The sequence below is a fragment of the Pristis pectinata genome, chromosome 16 (genome assembly GCF_009764475.1).
Source record: "Pristis pectinata isolate sPriPec2 chromosome 16, sPriPec2.1.pri, whole genome shotgun sequence".
Lineage (NCBI taxonomy): Eukaryota > Metazoa > Chordata > Chondrichthyes > Rhinopristiformes > Pristidae > Pristis > Pristis pectinata.
Genome location: NC_067420.1, coordinates 34,667,973 through 34,684,711, shown reverse-complemented (window position 1 = coordinate 34,684,711; position 16,739 = coordinate 34,667,973). Strand labels below are relative to the sequence as shown.

Here is a 16,739-nt window from a genome sequence, read left to right as displayed (position 1 = left end):
CAGCTAATAGAGGTGTTGCCTTACAGTTCCAGTGACCCAGGTTCAATCCTGTCCTCTGTACTGTCTGTGTAGAGTTTGAATGTTCTCCCTGTGACCACATGGATTTCCTTCTGGTTCTCCAGTTTTCTCCCACATCCCAATGAGGTGTGGGCTAGTAGAGTTGTTGGTTACTATAAATTGTCCCCAGTGCATAGGTGAGTACAGTGGTGGTGCTAGGATCTGAGGGGAAATGATGGGAACATGGGCAGAATAATACTGGATGACTGTAATTGGGTGCTTGATGGTGGGCACAGACTCAGTGAGTCAAGGGGCCTGTTTCCGGCAATAACTTACGAACGCATCTTACAACAGCAGACAAGGGTTTTGATCAAATGGCAAGTTGTAACCATCTTTTACGAAGAACAGAAAGATGACCAAAAATAATCTGCTCTGCATGTTTATGTTTGATCTTCAAGTTGGAGTGAGAGAACTGGCTTTAGTCCCCGCATAGATTACAAGAACAAAATTAGCTAGAACTCCCAACTGTAATTATTGTCAACTTAAAAAGGTACACGTTGACAATTGTTGACTATAGGATTGAGGTAATTTGTGATACCTTGTGGTTAAACAACCTTCCAACACTCACATCAAGGCTCAACATCAAAATTGGTTAACGGCAATGGAACCATTCCACTGTAAATGTCTTTACTGGAGACTGAAGATGAGAGGTAGAAATTCAGATGAAATTCAAAGTTTCTTGTCACCTTTAGATGAAGTAAATACAAGTAAACAATAGATGAAAGGTTAGCACCAATGTAGCAAGGTGATGGAGGACGTAGGAACTGAGCAGACTGTTCAAAGAAGAGACCGAGTAGCGATGAGTTGTTAAAATGGGAAATTGATCATGAGGTTAAAAGGATTCTGGAAAGATGAATATTAAAGGAGTAAAGAAATGGGAATATGCAATTGGGAGATGGTAAAGGAAGGACCACGTTTGAGAACTACATTTCCTGCAATCTCCTTTCTAAATGCAGCCTGAACCTGATGACTAGTGGAGGGAAAGAAATGGAAGGCAATCTAAAAAAGGTTAGGGAAAAGCAACAGCTAAAGTGGATAGAGAATCAACAACAAAAGATACCAGCAACATATTCAAATTATCACATGATATTTTTCCTACTGCTCAAATGCAAAGGGATAAAAATTTACATAAACAGACATTATAAACAATAATTAAATTTTTGAGTCATTCAAACAAATACCATGGAAAACAACTGGAATAAAATTTAGTGCTCAGATGAACAGGGCAAGAGGAAGACAGGAGAAAAAGAACTTCATATAATTCAAACAATTATACACAAAATTTATCAGATTTATTTTTTGGTGAACCATCCCACAGCATCATACAGCACGGAAATGGGGCCTTTGGCTTATTAATTCTGCGCCCACCATCAAGCACCCATTTGCCTAATCCTATTTTATTCTCCCACATTTCCCAAGCGGATATGAAAAATCTACTAGGAAATTGATTCCACCACTGGTCAGACTTTTAAAATAAAACTCAGTTGTTAGTAAATAAAACAAGCATTTTGAAAAGATCGAAGTCTTCTTGGATAAAGCATCTGCTTTGAGGTATCCATGAATGAGCCCATCAACCAAGGTTTGTTTGAGAATTTAAAGCTGCCTATTGAAAGGAGAAAATAAAAGATTTGGAATACATGAAAAACAAATTTTTAATATGGAAATAGGTTGCTTTTAAAAAGAGTCCAGTAAGGGATTGGGAACAGGAAATTGTACATGTGTATACTGATATTGTACACAATAATATCTTTTATTAAAAAAGCTTACATATTATTTTGTTTACTTATTATTTTCTATCAAAGTTATATTCTTTTCCCTATTTGCCTCTTCTAAAGCTCTAACTCTTGTTCAAATCTGTGGATTCCCAGACACTCTAAATTCCACCCAAATGCTGATTATTTATGAACATGATAGATTGATTGGTGATGGGATGTGTATTGGCAAATTTGATCCTATTTTCATTTAGCATCTACAAATTTTTGGAATCACTAGATAAATAGCAGTTTGAAATTTCTCTTAAACAAATTAAAAACACTATGCTTATTTTCCATCTGTAAATTCATGGCATGCTAGTGTAATTCACTAGGCTAATTTCTGGGATGAGACGGTTGTCCTAGTATGAGCAGCTACAGAAATCAGACCTCTGTTATCTGAAGTTCGGAAGAATGAAGGGTGATCTAATTGAAACAGTGGAAGTTCCTTAGTGGGCACATCAGGGCAGATGTCAGACGTCTCCATTAATCTTGAATGAGAAGATATAATTACAAAATTAAGAGACGGTCATTTAAAACTGAAACATGTAGCAACTTCTTGCAAAGGGTGGTGAATATCTGGAATTCTCTACCCCAGAGTGTTGTAGAGGCTAGATCTTTGGGGGCATTTGAAGAGAAAGTAGATATACTTTGGAAAGATCAGGGAATTGAAGGCTATGGGTAACTGGCACAGAATAGGAGATGAGACCTGGGCTGGATCAGCCATGATTATGTTGAATGGTGGGGCAAGCTTGAAGGACTGAGTGTCCTGCTCCTACTCCTATTTTCTGACATTATGTTCTTACACAAGGTACATTGTCAGATACAAGTTTCAAATGCACACATTCTTGTGATTTCAACAACAGGTTACCGGGACGAAAAAAAAGAAAAATGTTGTCTCTCATTAAGGGATGAATTTCACAACCACAATTAGGCTCTGCCTGTTTTTCTTCCTTCTATAACTCAATGCCTGCTCCAGTTTAGACCAACGAGATTAATTCAACCTCAAGTCAAACCTGACGCTTTCTAAGTATGGTCCAAACTTCTTAAACGTCATACAAGATTATCTCCTTATCCACTCGATGAACAGGGATGGTGTACTTGCTGCTTTTTGGCAAACGCAAAGTCATAATACAAAAAAAATCACAACTGGTCAATAATCTCACATCAATGTTATTATGTGGATATGATATGTGCAGACAACAGCAGAAAACAACCTCACCCTATCACATTCCCAAGATTCAAATTACAGAATAAAATGCTTTCAAGTTAAACATGGAATAAGAAAGTGCTTATATTTCCTAACGATTACTCTGGTTTCAAATGTACCATATATAATTCATTTTTTAAAAAAAACTTTTCCCATTTAAAAATTAGAAAAACGTGCTTACAACATGTGTGTGTGTGGATATTTTTCCCATAAGAGAGTAGGATCTGTTGTAAATTTTTCCTGTTAAGTAAAAAAAAAAATTTTTTAAAAATCAGTAAATAAAATTTAAAGTTAATTGGTATAAATTATAGAAGTATTTGTAAAAAAAAAGATACTTACTCCGGTCAATATGCTTCCTCCCCATATAAAAGAAAACAAATAGAAGAATGCGAGCTGGCCGGACTCATTAAATTTACTGTGCTTTGTTTTGGACAAATGCAGTCGTCTGTTTATTTTCTGAAAGTGATAAGGAAAGAACTTGAGAAATATATTCTGCAAACTCAAGTTAAAAAATGTAAACCTGCCTATCAGTGAATGCAAATTCAGAACATGATGCCCCACAAAGGAGCTAACAATTTAGAGTTATATTCAGTATATCTGCAACTCTTATCTCAAAGAATATAAGATAATGCAGTTTCAGCAGGCAGACTACAGAATCAAATAATTACTACAGCATGGAAGGAGGCCATTCAGCCCGTCACATCTGTACCAGTTTGATTCAAGTACAATCCAGCTCTCCCTACTCCGCCACCCTAACCCAAGTCCTGAAAATTATTTCCTCTTACATAGTTATCCAGCAGTCCAATGATACTATTGAATCTGCTTCTATTTTGAGTCATAGAGCTATACAGCATGGAAAACAGGCCCAACTCATCCATGTACCCATCCAAGTGTCATAATTGTACCTGCCTCTACCACTTCCTCTGGTAGCTAGTTCCATATATGCGTCACCCTCTATGTGAAGAAGTTGCCCCTCAGGTCCTTTTAAATCTTTCCTTTCGGTGGAAAAGTGAGAAAATAATATGGTTTAAGTTATGTGAGGGTTGGAGAAAATGCAAGGGATATCTACAATAGGCTGCAGACAAAAGTTGTTGAGGTAACAATTACTCTAACAACTGTCAGTTGGGGACAGAATGGGAAATGAAAACAAATTGACAAAGAAAAGTAAAGCCAATTTGCGGAAAGCCAAAAAAGAAAAGGTGGTTCCTGAAACCGTTAAATTTGATATTAAGCCCTAAGGACTGCAGCATGCCCAGAAGGAAGATGCAATGCTGTTTCTCAAACCTGCATTGTGCATTGGACCAGTGTAGAAGACTGAAGACAAAGGTCAGAATGGGAATGGAAAATTCAAGTGTTAGGCAGCTGGAAAACGCCTTTGAGTATTGAATGGAAGTGTTTTGTAAAATGATCTCCTCAATCTTCATTTGGTTTCTCCAAAGTAGAGGAAACCACATTGAGTGTTGAATGCAGAGCACTACATTGGAAGAAGCTTTCTAGCTCTGGTAGCACAATATAGGCCCTAGTCATTCACTGTGTGTAACAAAAAAAATCCTTATGCCATTAAGAATATACTGAGCTACAGATCAACAACCAATGATAACTTGAAGGAAAAATAAATACAGATGCTGAAAATCTGAAACAACAGAATGCTGCAAGTACTCAGCAGGTCTCTTGACCTCACAATGTATCTCATTATGGCCTTGCACCTTACTGTCTGCCTGCACTGCACTTTCTCCATAACTGTAATACTATAGTCTGCATTCTGTTATTGTTTTCCCTTGTACTACCTCAATGCACTGTTATAATGAAATGATCTGTATGCATGGCATACAATACTCGGTACATGTGACAACAATAAAATAAATTTAACAATTTTACCAGGTCAACCAGCCTCCTATGGGAGGGAAGCAGCATTGACTATTCAGGACAGGCAACTGCATAGTTACAGGGCTGTCAACCACTTCTCCTCGATTTCCTGCAGTACTTCTCCCAGCTCCTGCAGCCCTGTCCTTCCCGCCTGGAGGAGGAAAGGGTTTCCTTTCACCAGCCTCCACGTTCTACAGCTCATTTTCTATAATTTCCACAGAGGCTGCACATTCAACACTCACAATGTGATCTCCTCTACTTTGGAGAAACTAAATGCAGATTCAATCCTCAAAAGGCACTCCCAAGCTTCCAGCTGCCTGACACTCGAATCGTTCATTCCCATTCTGACCTCCGTCTTCAGGCTTCTACATGCTCCAATGCACAATGCAAGTTTGAGAAACAACATCCCATCTTCCCTCTGGGCATGCTGCATGCAGTCCTTGGGACTCAATATTGAATTTAACAATTTCAGGTAACCACTTTCTTTTTTGGCTTTCCACAAATTGGCTTTCCTTTCTGTATCAATTTGTTTTTATTTCCCATTCCATCCCCAACTGACAGCTTTTAAAGTAGTTGTTACCTTGACAACTTTGGTCTGCAGCCTATCATAGACATCCCTTGCATTTTCTCCAACCCTCACAGGAATTTAAACCATACTGTTTTCTCACTTTTGCAGTTCTGATGAAAGGCTGACTTGAAACATGAACTTCATTTATTTCCCCACTGATGCTGCTTGAACTGCTGAGTTCATCCAACAATTTTTGCTTTTGGCATTGTATCTTTAACATGGCAAAATAGCCTCAAGTACTTTTCAGGCCATTACTAACATAATTCAATCCTGTCTAAGACCAAGAGATAACAGAAATAGACACATAGATTACAAGTCATCACAAAGGAGAGAGAAGGGCAAAGCAAATGATGAATTCTGGGAAAGCAATTCCTGAACTCGGCAGCACACTACAAGGTTATCAATGATGAATCAATCAGATTCAAGAGTGGTCAATGGGTCTGAATTGGAGGAAAAGGATATGAGGCTTGGTGGGTGTAGCTAGAGGGAGAGTTTAGACCACAAATAGAGTTGAAAAGTTCTGAGCAACTTTATTTAAGCCCTTAGTGAGGGAGTAGAAGAGACTTATTAAAATTATTCCAGCGATGAGGGACTTCAGTTAGGTGGATAGACTGAAGCAGCTGGAGTTGTTCACATTGGAACAGAGGTGGATACGAGGGATTCAGACAAAGGTAGTTACAAATCATAAAGGATATAAGCACAGAACATAATGAAAAACTGTTCCCACTGGTGGAAGAGTCTAGAATCAGGGGGACAAAGAACAGAAGTAATTAGCAAAAGTACCAAAAAAAGTGACGTGACAATAAAAAAAACTTTCTATACAGTGAATGGTTAGGATCTGCAATACGGTACTTGGGGTAGTATGGAGGAACGTTCATTTGTAGTGTACAAATGGGAGCTGTTTAAATATTTGAAAGGAAAGAATTTGCAGAGCTACAAGGAGAGGGCGGAGGAGTGCAACCAGTTTGGTCAACTAGCTAAATGATGGATCTGCTGTGCTGTAATCATTTTGGCTTTGTTTATGGAAGGTACAAGGTAGGAAGACTGGTCAGGAATGCATTGGAATAGACAATTCTACCGATAACAGTGGTCTACAGAACAGTTCAGCTGCAGATGAGGTATGAAGCAGGGCCCCAGTTACCCAACAACGCACTGTTAGTGATGACATTAATGGTCCAAAAGAATCTCCTGCTTAAGTCGACAGAAATGTTTGTCTTGGACAAAGTAAACAGCTGTTTTCAAGGGTTAAATCAAGTAAAGATTTCATCCAAGTCATGTGATTTTATATTAGAGAGCAGAAAACCTTACAATTACTATGGCTGGCCAAGTCTCAAGAAATCTAATCTAGTCAAATATTGAAAGATTAAGACAGTGAAGAGGAAAGGAAGTACAGGGGCTGCAACCGAAAAAAGCTGGCAATGGTCCATCAGTAACATGCATGTGATAAAGTTTGACTTTGACAAGAGTGAAAAGGAGCAGCAAAAAGTTGGTTTGATGGCAGGTATGTGGGCTTGCTGGGATATGATTTAAGTAGGAAATTAGTGTGGTGCTGAAGGAGGAAATGGTGGGATAGAAAGGATAACCAGGTTTGTTTATACAGTGCCTTCAACATAAAACAAATTGAAATGCCAGAAAAGGAGATATTAGCAGTGTTGAAAAAGGGGAGTTTTTTTTGGGAGAACCTCAGTGCATAGCGAGGTGGGGGCAGGAGGGCCAAAAATTGAGGGATATCTGGAGTTTAGTTGCAGGCAGCAAGCAGCACAACCAAAAATGATTGGGTTATCAATAGAATTTTATCCTACAGATTATTTTTGAGCAAACCAATTCCTCAGATTAAGTTAATTATGTACTTTATTCAGGAGAATCCCTTTTTATTCCATCCTGGGTATCCCAGTCATGATCTAACAAAACATTTATTTATATGTTAAAATGGCCATTAGGAAAGACAGAACTGCAGGATACAGTTTGAATTATTCTTTTAGCACATGTATCACACTAGAGATTGTTTTAAAATCAGTTTCAGGAAACTATTTTAAATCACATGAAATCAAATATAATTAGGCACTTGTATTTTTCTTTGAAAACAAAGAAACAATAACATTCTTATTATGGAAGCAAAAGAATCCTGCCAGTATTCTAAGTTACAGTATGTCTGATATTCCACCTGAGAAGACTGAAGAATCATCCAGATACACAAGAGGCACACAGATTCTATTTTTAGCAAGAGCTGGGAAGACAAAATTGCAGCACAACAAAAATACATCATGTACGTCAGACTTCTAAATTCATCCAAAGTTTTATTGTTTCCTATTATTTAAAAAAAAGGATATGCCCATTGCTTATCTCAAATGTCAATCAGCAGGACAGAAGTTAATGAGTACAAGGATCAGAACCAGACATTTGGACACCAAAAGCCACAAGGGAGCAGAATGCCTGGTCAAAACGAGAGCAAGAGAAGGAATTAAAACCCATGTTGCAATAGGAATGGAGCAGGATTAGTCTTCCTATTACTTTGAAGTTACAATTTCTGTACCCGACAGCCAACAAACACTTGTTCTAACACTGATTTTCATAGGCTTGAACATAATTAGTCCTGATCTTCATCAATAATTCGTCCTAATTCTTCCTACTAAATGGGGGGAGGGCCCCCCTTGTAAAATCCAGCCTTGATCTGAATGAAGAGTTATGCTGTCATTTATCATTTTTTCCCCATTACTCATGTTTTGGAATTGGGGCATTGCTCTTTCATCCCTTCCAAGGCAATTAAGGAATATTTAGGATGATGAAAGAGGTGCCAGTCAAGATCCTTTGTCCTGGATGGTGTCAAGTTTCAGTATTCTTGGAGCTGCACTTGTGGAAGCAAACAGTAAATATTCTGTCCTGACATGCCTTTTAGATTGTTGAAAAGCATTGGGGTATGAAGAAAAGTCATTCACCACAGGACCCCCATTTCTGATTCATATTGTAGTCAAGCTGTGTGAGACTACAAAATGCTCTAGTTGAGCTTCCGGAAAATAATGAGCCCACATTTGAAAAGAGATGACTTAGCAATAATAATGACACTGAAGGTCACTGGAAAAACTAGTTTCTGTGATGGCAGGGATCTGAAACAGAATCAAGATGGATCATCCACTAGACACTTCTGGCTTAAGCAAACACTTAAGCGATGTTAGTTTTGATGACAAGTAGTTGCATCCTCCAATCAAAGAAAATGGGAAAATTCTTGGAATCTTCTCCTCCCATTTTGATCATCCGTCACCATTCAAAGCTCAGTGCAGCAGGATTGCAGCACTTTGATCTAAACAATTTTGGGCCTAGTCCAATGGATGTGTTACATATTAAAGCCTCCTCTGTAGCACCAGGCCATCATGCACTGAGGCAGCCTTTTTCTGCATTCTATGAAGATGCAGTGAACAGAGCAACAGTTGACTCCTCATAGCAGCTTAATCTTTATTTCATACTGGTTCATAAGTGAACACAATGGCAGCTGAACAAAATATTTAAAGCATTTACAAGACAGAAGAAGTGTTGTAAAAGGCAGTATGTGTAAATGTTAAGTCTTAATTATGAGCAATTGTTTATCCAATTTTTTTATTTTCAGTTATCAACTTATCAAGCATTATTTCTTTTCTGTCCTGTAATTTTTAATTCTAATATTGATAGTAGTGATAATTTGTAGTTATTGTACCAGCTTGCCATTGATGTATATTTCTAAACCGTTTAAATATTTTTTTCAATGACTATTTCAGCAAAGTAAATGGAAGTACACCATATGCTGTGAATGTGGCATTGCCCTAGTGTACTGCATTATCGGGTAATCACACATGCAATCTGCAAATACAAGTATCTGATGCAAGAATGTTCCTGTTCAATTATTTATTTAATGGCACGCATACAAAAAAGTCATCAATGTTACAGTACTCCTGGAAACAATGGACCAGTTTAAATAGCATGTATTTGTATCAAATGAATTGAGTGTTGAGTACATAAAAAGATTGTACGCAGCAGTGAGACGTCTGTACTCTTAATGAACATGTTAATGATTTCACAACTCCACAGTATTCAACAAGTCAGTCATGAATTGTGACCCTATTAGTTCAACATTAAGAAATGCATTGATCTATAACAAAAGGAAGCAATTGAACAGCATCTAACAACATCAGAAGTTAATAAAAAAAATCAATTTATAAGGGCTAGTTAAACATTTAGTGACAGTCTTTGAGGATTAACAGAATCAACAGCCGAAGAAAATATGCTGGGCTTAATATACAAAAAACTTCCCTCCATAGGCCTCAGTTTCATCCCCTTTTGCCCCCACCTCAATATATGTCAAGTTTGTCATCATGCCAAGTTTTTTCTTTTACCTTTGCTCGTGCACCTGCTTGCTTCACCAGGAACCTTCCTCCTTCTACCTCAATCCCAGCTCAGCTGAGCCAACCCGCACATCCATCTTCACGATTCTCATTGTGCCCACTCCCCCTCCCTTGCCAGCCTTACATCCTCCTGTTATGTTCATGGCAAGTTATTAGCATGACACTATCCACTTCAATTTTTCTACTCTGCTCATTCGTTCTAGCCTATCTTTGAACTTGCACCATTCCATTCTAGCCAACATCATTAAATCCACTGATAAAGCTGCATAATTATTGCTTGCAAACTAATCTCTACTTTGGAATGGCTGACTGCCATGAACAGTAACATTTCTTGCCTCTCAATGGGCCATAGTGCAACCACCAAACCATTGTTTCCCAAACTCCCATCGAAAGCCTTCTCACCAGTGTTCAAACTCTTAGTTCTTCCAATGCCACACAACTGTTTCTGACTCCTCAAGATCCCAAGGTGAGGTTGTCAACAGTCCTGTATTGTTAGGAATTTATCATGTCTAACCTGAAACTTGACTATGCCTGTTTTATTTTGATTAGATACCTCAATTTTCCAAAAATAAAATCAACAGAGCAGCTGAGGCATCCATATTCAATGAAACATCTTCCACCATTTTTGCCAAATAAATAGTCTTTTCTTCACCCTCTTCTCCACCCCCCCCCCCCCTACCAAAACAGGAATTTTAAGGAATTATTCGCTACTAAGGGATTATTCATTCTACAACACCCTGGTTTACTATTCAATAGCACCTTCCTATAGCATCATCCAGGGGAAACTCACATTCAAGCCCAAATATTTGGGCACTCCTAAAACTTATATGCAAAACAAAAGGAGCTCTTTTTAATGACATGATTTTGTTTTACTTTTTGATTATGTGGAATAGTAATATTTTTCAGTCTTATATAGAATAAGAAAGTAACAGAACAAAGAACATACAAAGATAGTCAGTATCAAACACATCTTTGTTTGACACTGATACAGATTTCAAAACTGATGGATTAGCTTTCTACCAGATTTCAGCCTGCACACCATAATGGAAGGATCTCATCAGATTGAAGAAAGAGTTCAACCAATTCTGTTCAGCAATTGGAAAAGAACTCTTGTATTAGCTTTTCATTTCTTTTTGTGATGAATTTGGACTAACCAGCAAGATAAATAAGACAGCGATCATAGCATCGTGTACTTTGACTGCACTAGAAGTTTTAACAGCTAACTGGATGTGAGACCTCATGCCAAAGTTCTGTCTGGAAGGGATGGAACTAAATTCTTGCATCAGAAAGGATATTAACTATACTTGTCTAACTGATAAACCATGCATTGGTGAAATAATAAAAAATTAACATTGAACATGCATGGTATTGGTCTCCTAAACAAGGCAGCAGCTGTATGTCAGCAAGACCTTGGCTACCCACTGTAGGTATGAGAAAGGAACATCTAGTTTCCACACCACCTGTTTCTTTTATTTTAAATTTCTAGAAAAAAGTGTATGACACCAAAGTTCTTCAGGAAGCTGTTGCTAATTAACTTCTCTCAAATATTTACACTTCCAGTGGCTTGATCACCTACATTGGATGGAAGATGGGCGTATTCCAAGGAATCTTTCTGCATGAAGAGCTTGCTGATGCTTCAAGGCTGCTGAGCCAACCTAGGCTCAGGTTTAAAGATGTTTGCAAGAGGGACTTGAAAACTTTTAACATCAATATCGCAAGATAGGAAGATGTGGGGAGCCAGAGGCTGAAGAAAGGTGGCTAAGAGAAAGAAAAGAGAACAGAACAGAGGAAAGCAGATCAGGCTTCAAGCGTTAATACTGTGCAGGTTTCAGCACCTGGCCTTGTGATTCACACCTGCACCATCTGTAACAAATATCTGTTCTTTAAGATTTGGACCCTTTGCCCACTCATTATTTTGCAGTATGGCATTAGAGGAACTGCTTTGCTGCTTATACCATTTTTCAAGACTGCCAGTTTCCATATTAATAACTGCTGTAACTTAAGGAAATAATAACTGCTAGGACATTGCATCAGGATCTATGGTGTTGCCACTTTGATAAATGCAGTAAATGTGGCAGATAAATTTTATCTGAGTCACCAATATCAAATTGAAGCTGTAATCAAATGCAAAACAAAAAAGGCAAAGAAGTTGCAGCTCAGGTTTTCACTTACATCCAAAATATACTCTTGTATCACAGCATGTAGAATGATAGCTATCAGCATATAAAAGAATATGGTGGCCAAGTCTTTAAACCCATACACGTAGTAGCTGATAGAATCATTTCCCTCATCTGTAAAAGAAGAAAATAAAAAGTTAGGAACATATTAACACTCTTCAATATATTGACATTGTAATCCAACATTGCTAGGCCACTGCACTCAGCACAAATGTGGATTGTTTTAAATGTGCATTGTATTTCTATGTCACATGATCCAGTACTGCTAATTGAGCCCCCAACAGTACTACCTGGGAGAATCCCAAATTGCTCCAATGGAGGTAATTCCTTATTTACCAAGTTGCAATTAAAGGAATAAGATACTTGTTTTTGCATAACATCTTTCACAAACCAAAAAAAGCCCTAGAACTCTTTAAAGCCAATTAAATATTTTTTAAGCACAGTAACCATTGGAAATGCAGCCATCAATATGTGCAAAGCAAAATCCCACAAACTTCACTGTCATGGAAGACTGATAATCTGCTTTAATGAAGGCAGTTTAGCAGTAAAATGTAATCAGGGGAACATCTGTAGTTGGAAAAATGCTGACGGATTTAATATCCAAAAACCTTGAAAAGAATAAGATTGAGTACAGTTAGCATGGATTTAAGAAAGGAAAGTACGTTTGACTAATCTACTGGAGTTGCTTGAGGATTTGACTCGTAGAATACACTAGAGTGAACTAGTGGGTGTGACATTTTTAGATTTTCATATATTTTTTAATAAGATCACACAAGAGAGGTTGGTCAATGAGGTGGGAGCACAGAGAGTTGGGATGATATACCAACACGGATTGAGAATTGATAAACCTGACAGAAAGCAACTGAGAATAAACAGATCTTTCTCAGGTGGGCTGGCTGTGATTAGTGGGCTCCTGCCATTCATAATTTATATCAATGATTTGGCTGAGGGGACAAAATATGCAAGAACATAGCAGATGGTATACAATGTGGAGAAATGTTAAGTTATCCACTTTGGTGCATGAAACAGAAAAATACTAAAAAAAAAATTGGAGAGAGATTGGGTAATATTGATTTTCAAAGGGAAACTGGGTGTCCTTCTACACAAGTCACTTAAGGCCAAAATGCAGATGATTAGGAAGGCAAATATATGTTAGCTTTTAATACAATAGGACTTGAATACAGGAGTACAGATGTCTTACTGCCTCAGTGCCTTGTATAGGGCCTCAGTGAGATCATATTTGGAGTATTGTAAACAATTATATCTCCTTAGCTAAAAAAGGATATATTTGTAATAGAGGGAGTACAGCAAAGAGTTATCAGCCTGGTTTCAGAAATTGTGAGTTTGCCAAATGAGGAGAGACTGAGTAGGCTACTTCTGTATTCTCTAGATTTTAGGAGGATGAGAGGAGATCTCATTAAAACTTACCTTATATGTCTCAGCTGTCTGGATGCAGGGAGGATATTTCCTCTGGCTGAGTATAGAGCTAGGGGTTACAGTCTCAGTGTCAAAGTTAGGGGTAGGCCATTCAACATACAGGAAGAGAAATTTCTTCACAGAGAGGGTAGTGAATCCTTGGAATTCTCTGCCCTAGAGAACCATGGAGACCTTGTCACTGAGTTCATGCAAGATAGAGATCAATAGACTTCTGAATATTAAGGGAACAATGGTAATGGGGGGGTTAATACATGAAAATGGCATTGAGGTAGAAGATCAGCCATGATCTTGATGAATAGTGAACTTCTTACGTTCTTAACTTCACCAAATGATGCCCTGGGGTCTTAGAGTCATGTAGAGATACAGCATGGAAACAGGCCCTTCAGCCCACTATGTCTGTGCAGACCTTCAAACACCCATCTACATTAATCCCCTGTTCTTTTTTGTCCCTGCATTCTCATCAGTTCCTTCCAAGATTCTACCACTTACCTATACAATAGAGGCAATATACAGTGGCTAATGAAGATATCAACCTGGAGATCTTTGGAATGTGGGAAAAAAACTGGAGCGCCTGGGGGAAACCCACGCAGTTACAGGGAGAAGGTATAAACTCCACACAACCAGCACCCGAGGTTAAGATTGAACCTGGGTCTCTGGCACTGTGAGGCCATTGATTGTGCAGCCTTATAGAGGGAAGAAAAGCTAATTTGAATGAGAATATCATGGAAGTATTAACCAAGAATATGTATGTTTAAATCTCTAGAATAGGACTTGAGCCTCATCGCCACCTGACATAGAAATAACAATTAATTAAAAAATTCTTATTGTACATCACCTCAAAGACAACTGCTCAAGAAGTTATACATGGGAAGTTGGGGAAGAAATAAACTAAATAGTCAGGGACAAAAAAAATCTACAATAGTCTTCTGGTGTCAAGTAAAGGCCAGCTATGAAGCATTCCAAGACTGAACAAATGCCAAACCAATGCTGAACTAATCTAAGTTCAGGATAATTCCTTCTAAGCTAAATCAACTTCACAATTTAGGACTATGCTACCAAAGAGGAAGTAAAGCAATGCAAAACCAATGCCATCTCTGTTCTGTTTGGTGCAGATCTAGACTTAGATTTGGGGTTGAAACTTGACTATAACTCTATGTGCTCTATGACTACTTGGCATTTCCGAGGTAGCAAGACAGTATCTCTGTTCCACATCTGCTTCAACTAAAGTGATGTATTTAGATCCACACTGCACTGAACTGGTCCAGTTCTCTGCCAACTCGTGTGCTCCAAGCAACTGCATTCTCCACTAGATTGTTCTCTACTTATACTGCTCCCTACTTAAAAACCCACTCCCTGACTCACATGCCAGAACAGCTGAAAGGTCCAACACTAAAATGAAAATTTCCTTGGTAAAATCTACAATCCCTTTTACAAAGTAAGTTTTGTTCTTAACAAAAGCCTCAGAAGAAATCAATACAAGAAAACTAATTTGTCACTATTATGCTGAACAATTCAGTAAATGTTAGCAAATTAAAAGATATGCCAAAAATCACATTACTGTCATATACGAGACAACATGTCCCTGTTGACATATTTTTGAAAAATGTTGCCATGTTTTTTCTAATCAGTTTATCCTACCACATCTAATTAGGTTGTTCCTTCCATGATCAACTTCCAACCCAAACCTTGCCAACTTTGATCTCCCTTTTCTCAGTAGCCACAACATGCCATATAAAGATAATTAAAGAAAGCATAAGAGAATTCAACCACCTAGGTGCAAATGTCGGAAAGCTGGAAGTTTTTATAAATGATTTGCTAATTAGAGTAATTTATACATAAATCTTAAACTTGGCTCTTTCCCTTAGAGATTTAAAGTATTCTTCACATTGTTTATTTTGGCTTGTTCTCTGAGAGAACATCTCATTTCCAAACTCTTTCAAGCTTATTAACTGACCTCTCAATCAAATAACTGTGGTACTCTACTGCGACCTCACCTGTAGATTAATGCTCATTCCTTTCATGAGTAATTACAGCTCTTAGCTTCAAAAGGAATAGAGATCTACACAAATTATATTACTTAATTTGACATACTGTGATCATGCCACAATATATTCATATGATAAAATGCTTTGTAAAGGCTAAACAATATCTAAATTGAGGAATCCAAAACCTTTGCTCTAGGCTTTTCAATAGTTACTGACTGATATTTGTGAAGTATTGGACATAAAAAAATCATAATACCACTTGAAGGGATAAGAGAAGCAATCCAGAGCAAGTTACATCAACAATTAAGAAGGTCCAAGAGTATCAGCAAAAGCTATTTGAATAAAAACCATTTAAGAAAAATGAAATTGAATGAGCAACTGAAGGCCAAGAACCATGCCTCGAATGCATAGGTCTCAGGGAAAAAAAAAGACACAGGCAATACCATATTAACAAATGTTTAACTTAGATTCATCATTTTAATGCAAACTATTTAACATCATAAAGAATACAAGTGCAAACAGGTTTAGTTTTCATCGGATGCTTTCTCTTCAGTGACATCCAAGCACTTATGTAACCTCGAAAGAGAGCCAGACTGTCAGTATGGACTGACACACTGATAGCTCTTTGCCTGGACCTGTGAAAAGCCAGTTCACTGTTTATGGTTTCTCCATTCAATTGTAATTGGTTAAAGGATTCCATCCAGTTAGCACTATTAATTTAACAGCCACCACATATTACTTGGTCACTTATTGTGATTTCTGACCATTTGACCACATTTGAGAAGCAATACACCATGGAGGCCAAATATATGGATTTGTTTCAAAGATTTATGGATTCCTCAAAAGGCATCTGATGCACTGTTTCTCCATTAAGTTAAATATCCAACAACTTTCTCTTACCTACATCAGTGTACGTCACATTGTATTGTACTGTTATAAACATGATGGCAAACTTGGCTGTGACCTGCAGACAAAAAACACAATATTTAGACTCAACCATCCTTTATACATTGGAATCAAACAGAAGCATTATTGGACAATGCAATTGAAGTATAACAAAGCATGTTTCCTTATTTGCCAATTTCTATTTTGTGTCCCAAAAAACTTTTTTGCTCCATCACATGCATTTCTCCCAATCATAAATATTTACCAGAAGGAGCTTCTACAGACAACAGAGGCTATTTAGTGGATAGCTGAATTAGCCAAGTGTTGGGAATAGACACCCACCAATTTATTATTTGGTGCATTTGTTTTAGAGATGGTTATGAAATGAGCAGAAGTGATAGAAACTGTAATCTCTTACAAGTGTCAGCAG

General features: G+C 37.7%; 1 protein-coding gene across 2 annotated transcripts in view; it reads right to left on the bottom strand.

Moving 5' to 3' along the window:
• The window catches only part of LOC127578698 (translocating chain-associated membrane protein 1-like 1), a 109,848-nt gene that overhangs the window by 20,604 nt on the left and 72,505 nt on the right, over positions 1-16,739 (bottom strand). For both annotated transcript variants that reach the window (XM_052031004.1, XM_052031003.1), the window contains 4 exons: positions 16,325-16,388; positions 11,998-12,116; positions 3,358-3,474; positions 3,200-3,258 (listed from right to left, as the gene is read on the bottom strand). In XM_052031004.1, coding sequence (XP_051886964.1) covers positions 3,200-3,258; positions 3,358-3,474; positions 11,998-12,116; positions 16,325-16,367 — 338 coding nt within the window. In that variant the 5' untranslated portion in view covers positions 16,368-16,388. The remainder of the gene's footprint in view (positions 1-3,199; positions 3,259-3,357; positions 3,475-11,997; positions 12,117-16,324; positions 16,389-16,739) is intronic.